The sequence below is a fragment of the Oncorhynchus mykiss genome, chromosome 5, assembly GCF_057628025.1.
Source record: "Oncorhynchus mykiss isolate SJ-2025 chromosome 5, ASM5762802v1, whole genome shotgun sequence".
Taxonomy (NCBI): domain Eukaryota; kingdom Metazoa; phylum Chordata; class Actinopteri; order Salmoniformes; family Salmonidae; genus Oncorhynchus; species Oncorhynchus mykiss.
This window is the reverse complement of record NC_143026.1, coordinates 94,164,821-94,171,520: the sequence shown is the minus strand read 5'-3', so window position 1 is coordinate 94,171,520 and position 6,700 is coordinate 94,164,821. Positions and strand designations below refer to the sequence as shown.

Genomic DNA, 6,700 nt, shown 5'->3' with positions numbered 1-6,700 from the left:
GACACGTCTGGCACTGCACAGTGTGTTACTGATGGTAGGCTTTGTTACTTTGGTCCCAGCACTCTACAGGTCATTCACTAAGTCCTCCCGTGTGGTTCTGGGATTTTTGCTCACCGTTCTTGTGATAATTTTTTTTGTAACAGTATTTTCATTGGAATTTCACAATTTTCACCCATATTTAGAGATACAACAGCAGAGACAAAGCATACAGAAAAAAAAACAAGAAAAACAGCACCCACTTACACATATCCACGCGTATATATATATATATATATACACACATACATACATACATACATACATACACCCACTTACACATATCTACACGTATATATATACAGTGCCTTGCGAAAGTATTCGGCCCCCTTGAACTTTGCGACCTTTTGCCACATTTCAGGCTTCAAAACACAAAGATATGAAACTGTATTTTTTTTGTGAAGAATCAACAAGCGGGACACAATCATGAAGTGGAACGACATTTATTGGATATTTCAAACTTTTTTTAACAAATCAAAAACTGAAAAATTGGGCGTGCAAAATTATTCAGCCCCCTTAAGTTAATACTTTGTAGCGCCACTTTTGCTGCGATTACAGCTGTAAGTCGCTTGGGGTATGTCTCTATCAGTTTTGCACATCGAGAGACTGAAATTTTTTCCCATTCCCCCTTGCAAAACAGCTCGAGCTCAGTGAGGTTGGATGGAGAGCATTTGTGAACAGCAGTTTTCAGTTCTTTCCACAGATTCTCGATTGGATTCAGGTCTGGACTGAATCCAATCGACTATTGGTGAAAACTAGCCTTGTCTATTGGAGATAACAAGCCTTGTCTGTTGGTGAAAACCAGCTTTGTCTATTTATAAAGACCACCGTTGTCTGTTGATAAAGACCAACCTTATTTATTTGTGATAACCAGCCTTGTCCATTGGTGAAACCCAGCCTTGCCTATTAATAAAGACCAGTGTTGAATATTGATAAAGACCAGCCTTGTTTATTGGAGAAAATCAGCCTTGCCTGTTGATGAAAACCAGCCTTGTCTGTTGGTGAAAAACAGCCTTTTCTATTGATAAAGACTAGCCATGTCTATTGATAAAGACTAGCCTTGTTTATTGATAAGAAACAGCCTTGCTGATTGGTGAAAACCAGCCTTGTTTATTGGTGAAAACCAGCCTTGTTTTTGATGAAGACCAGCCTTGTCTATTGGTGAAAACCAGCCTAGCCTACTGATAAAGACCAGTCTTGTCTATTGATGAAGAGCAGCCTTGTTTATTGGTGAAAACCAGCCTTGTTTATTGGTGAAAACCAGCCTTGTCTATTGGTGAAAAACAGCCTGGCCTGTTGGTGCAAACCAGCCTTGTCTATTGGTGAAAACCAGCCTTGTCTGTTGGTGAAAACCAGCCTTGTTTATTGATAAAGACCATCCTTTTCTATTGGTGAAAACCAGCCTTGTTTATTGATAAAAAAACAGCTTTGTCTATTGATAAAGACCAGCCTTGTTTATTGGTGAAAACCATCCTTATCCATTGGTGAAAACCAGCCTTGTTTATTGGTGAAAACCATCCTTGTTTATTGGTGAAAACCATCCTTGTTTATTGGTGAAAACCAGCCTTGTTTATTGGTGAAAACCATCCTTGTCCATTGGTGAAAACCAGCCTTGTTTTTGATACAGACCAGCCTTGTTTTTTGATAAAGACCAGCCTTTTCTATTGATGGCTCTAGACAGACTCTTTGTTTCATTGTGTGCACCCCACTGGGCTACACTGGACTGTGTGTGTGTCCCCACAAGGATAGCCGTACAAGACTGTGTGTGTGTGTGTCCCCACAAGGATAGCTGTACAAGACTGTGTGTGTGTGTGTGTGTGACCCCACAAGGATAGCTGTACAAGACTGTGTGTGTGTGTGTGTGTCCCCACAAGGATAGCTGTACAAGACTGTGTGTGTGTCCCCACAAGGTTAGCTGTACAAGACTGTGTGTGTGTGTCCCCACAAGGATAGCTGTGTCCCCACAAGGATAGCTTTACAAGACTGTGTGTGTGTGTGTGTGTGTGTGTGTGTGTGTGTGTGTGTGTGTGTGTGTGTGTGTGTGTGTGTGTGTGTGTGTGTGTGTGTGTGTGTGTGTGTGTGTGTGTGTGTGTGTGTGTGTGTGTGTGTGTGTGTGTCCCTACAAGGATAGCTGTACAAGACTGTGTGTGTGTGTCCCCACAAGGTTAGCTGTACAAGACTGTGTGTGTGTGTGTGTGTCCCCACAAGGTTAGCTGTACAAGACTGTGTGTGTGTGTCCACAAGGATAGCTGTACAAGACTGTGTGTGTGTGTCCCCACAAGGTTAGCTGTACAAGACTGTGTGTGTGTGTGTCCACAAGGATAGCTGTACAAGACTGTGTGTGTGTGTCCACAAGGATAGCTGTACAAGACTGTGTGTGTGTGTCCACAAGGATAGCTGTACAAGACTGTGTGTGTGTGTGTCCACAAGGATAGCTGTACAAGACTGTGTGTGTGTGCGCGAGTGCGTGTGTTTGTAATGCGCCCAATGATATATTGTGATGCAGGTTTCTTGCCAACAGTCAAGCAGGTGGCAGAGTTGTTTTTCTCCTCTGAATAAACCATCCTTCAACCGCTGAAAGGGAGACACTATTAATGTCCGTCTATTGACTCTGATTAGATGGGCTTGTACTTGTAATACATGTCAGCTCTGCCTTGTGTTAAGTTGACACAGAATGCATTATATATATATATATACATATGTGTATAACCTTGGAAGACTTGGAAGAGTCCATCTCAGTCAATGGGATTGAAATGTTGCCTATTCATAATGTGTATTTGCAAGTGCAGTGTGCAGAAGAGTTCCCTTTTCGGGCATTCTACCATCGACGAGAGAAACAACAACAAAGTTTTAAAGATATATATATATTACTGTTTTTATTATTCCATTATTGAAATGTTAATGGCATAGAAAAGTTCTCCACAGCAACAATCAACATAAACGGTTCAACCAGCGAGGTGTTTACACTAAACCGTGCAGGTTGGTTTATATAGGCTCATGTTAGAACAAATCTTTGGCATCATTTTTTTTTTCACATCAATAAAATACTAAAAATGAAATAATATACAAAATATATTAACTTCTTTTCTCAGTTCAAAACAACAACTTTATGTAAACAGAGTCCAATTTATAGTGAAAAGGGTATCGACAAGCAAATGGTTCTGACACAGAGCATATGGCCAGCAAATGGTTCTGACACAGAGCATATGACCAGCAAATGGTTCTGACACAGAGCATATGACCAGCAAATGGTTCTGACACAGAGCATATGACCAGCAAATGGTTCTGACACAGAGCATATGACCAGCAAATGGTTCTGACACAGAGCATATGACCAGCAAATGGTTCTGACACAGAGCATATGACCAGCAAATGGTTCTGACACAGAGCATATGACCAGCAAATGGTTCTGACACAGAGCATAGGACCAGCAAATGGTTCTGACACAGAGCATATGACCAGCAAATGGTTCTGACACAGAGCATATGACCAGCAAATGGTTCTGACACAGAGCATATGACCAGCAAATGGTTCTGACACAGAGCATAGGACCAGCAAATGCACTGTGAGAGAAAGAAGAAAATAAGTATAATTTGAAGATGGTGAAGGATTGTAGAGTTTGAATACAACACTCGTCTCACATTCCAGTCAAAAACAATAATTTAGATTCCTGCTCTGGCACACACACACACAGAGAGAGAGAGAAATAACTGGTATCAACACGTCACCATCCCAATAGATGCAGGCTGAAGTTTAAATTAGGGACACATACAAAACATGTAAAAAGACATTCAGACCTCAGAAATGTGAGATCCTCAAAGAGAGGAGAGGAGTGGAGAGGAGAGGAGAGGAGAGGAGAGGAGAGGAGAGGAGAGGAGAGGAGAGGAGAGGAGAGGGAAAAACAGCACACTTTAAAATAACACTGGGGGTTTATTTAGCACGATCAACAAATAGACTGGCAGATGCAAGGCAGATATGGCCGGCTAGCTCTCTGTCTCCACGGATATGTTTCTGTATATAACTACTCAACGATTTAGAAGACGCTCAGATGCTCCTGGTAGAAACCAGCTACCATGGAGGCTCGGCAGAAATAAATAGACTGAAAAAGAGACTAGAATCCTCAGAATGCATGCCGTGTTAAAACAGGGTGAAGGGTCAGACTCTAGATAGCCTAATTCTCGGATCCGAGTGGGAGAGTGGGAGCATTCCATCAGGGAAGGAACGTCAGTCGATTAGCCCGGCTTGTCAGCAGAGGGTGGCGGGACAGCGGCATTCTGGGTATCGACTGTCCCAAAACAATAACCCGGCTGTGTTCCAAATGTCATCTTATTCCCTATATCGTCAGGGTTCTCCAATTATGTTTGAACTGTTGAACATTATAGACAGTATAAAAAAAAACACCAGCAAAATCAGCTCCAAGTGATTTTAATTTGGTTAATCTGTACCAAAGTACACCCCCCCCCCCCCCCCCCCCCCATAATAGAGATATATATCTGATCTATACTAATGTAAGCAAGGTTTATAAAATGATCATGTTATAATCAAATAAAAAACAAATAAGAAAAAGGGGGGGTTCTTGCGGTCAATCTACAAATCATTTGTTATTATGTTGCGGCCCTCCCCTGACCATCCGCTCAAGAAGAAAATCGGCCCGCGGGCGAATCTAGTTGATGATCCCTGCCCTCTATAGGGCACTAATTATAACCAGGGCACTACATGGGGAATAGGGATGCTATTTGAAGACACAGCCTGGGCATCTCAGACATCGGGCCCAGTGGTGTGAACGGCAGCCTCTCCTCTTCCTCGTCCTCTGTTTCTCAAAGAGGAAGAGCGGTCAGGTCAGGCAGACATGCCATCCACCGTAACGCCACCCTCCAGTCTAAACAAGGCCCATTCCCATTCCAGTGTTAAAGCAGGGAGGGCGCGGGGCCTCACCATACAGGCTGTGATATGTAGGGAGAGGAGAGTGCCAACTGCATAGTTTAATTTAGGCTTGGGAATGCAGAAGTTGGGTTCGTTTGGTATTTACGGTACTCAAGCACACTGTGAAATGGATCACGAATCCAAGGACATCGGAGGAGGAAGAGGAGGAGAGATTACTCTTACAACTGTCTTCACCAAGCACGTATATTAGCGTTTCAACATAATAGGAAGGATATGTGTAATCATAGAACAAGCTAAAAGTAGCCGTGGGATAGTGATGTAGTTTTTTTCCCAGGAATGTTTGGATCATTTGACTTGGCATGCTGAGCTCAAAGTAGCTGACACACTGTCTGTCCATGACGGAAACAGATATGCAGTATGAATAGAAGTGTATAGACCTGCAAGGGGTGGAGAATGACAGACAGACAGACAGACAGACAGACAGGCAGGCAGACAGGCAGGCAGACAGGCAGACAGGCAGGCAGACAGGCAGACAGGCAGACAGACAGCTTTCTTAAAGGCCAAACAACACACAACTCTTCAAACAAACACATCACGTCACACTACGAGCAGCACTTAAACAAGAATATAAATACCTCAAAATAAAACACCCAACTACATACAAATATAATACAAACGCAGTTTGATTGATATCTCAGGTTGTGCAGCAATGCAGAAGCCTTGTCTGAGTACCTTGGAGGCTTCAGATGGAGACTAGGGTAGTTGCCCCTGGCAGGTCCACTAACTAGAGAACACGGCCAATTCAATTCTTCTTCACTTTTCTAAGTGTAGAGAGAGAAACAGTCAAGTGGAGCAGAGCTCTCCTCTCTGTGTGCTACACACTTCCTGATGCTTCTGGATTCTTTTCTCAGGTAGGTGGGTAGGAAGGAAGGTAGGAAGGAAGGTAGGTGGGTAGGTAGGTAGGTAGGAAGGAAGGAAGGTAGGAAGGAAGGTAGGTGGGTAGGTAGGTAGGTGGGTAGGTAGGAAGGAAGGAAGGAAGGAAGGTAGGTAGGTAGGTAGGTAGGTAGGTAGGTGGGTAGGTAGGAAGGAAGGTAGGAAGGAAGGTAGGTGGGTAGGTAGGTAGGTAGGAAGGAAGGTAGGTGGGTAGGTAGGTGGGTAGGTAGGAAGGAAGGAAGGTAGGTAGGTAGGTAGGTAGGTAGGTAGGTAGGTAGGTAGGTAGGTAGGTAGGTAGGTAGGTAGGTATGTAGGTAGGTAGGTAGGTAGGTAGGTAGGTAGGTAGGTAGGTAGGTAGGTAGGTAGGTAGGTAGGAAGGAAGGTAGGTGGGTAGGTAGGTGGGTAGGTAGGAAGGAAGGAAGGTAGGTAGGAAGGTAGGTAGGTAGGTAGGTAGGTAGGTAGGTAGGTATGTAGGTAGGTAGGTAGGTAGGTAGGTAGGTAGGTAGGTAGGTAGGAAGGTAGGTAGGTAGGTAGGTAGGTAGGTAGGTAGGTAGGTAGGTAGGTAGGTAGGTAGGTAGGTAGGTAGGTAGGTAGGAAGGTATGAAGATAGTTAAGATGGAAGGAAGGTAGGTAGATAGGAAGCACATGTCCATGTCCGTCTCCAAACTGTCCCTCTGTCTTCAAAGGAAGTGTCCTTCTGTTCATCTGGAGGCCAGTCTGGCCAGAAACAGACAGACAGGCAGGCTGTCTTCTTCTCTCTGGGTGGAATATGCAGGACAGGAAGTTGTCTCGGTCATCGACCGTGTTTTCACTGTCCATCCACAGTTCAACGTTTGTTAAATAAGGA

The 6,700-nt window shown here is 43.8% G+C and overlaps 1 protein-coding gene across 2 annotated transcripts in view; it reads right to left on the bottom strand.

Moving 5' to 3' along the window:
- Positions 1–2,884: 2,884 nt before the first annotated feature.
- LOC110524861 (angiomotin-like 2a) overlaps positions 2,885–6,700 on the bottom strand; it is a 17,339-nt gene continuing 13,523 nt past the window's right edge. For both annotated transcript variants that reach the window (XM_090236463.1, XM_036978939.2), the window contains exon 9: positions 2,885–6,700. This exon is cut by the window's right edge and continues 219 nt beyond it. In XM_090236463.1, coding sequence (XP_090092589.1) covers positions 6,690–6,700 — 11 coding nt within the window. In that variant the 3' untranslated portion in view covers positions 2,885–6,689.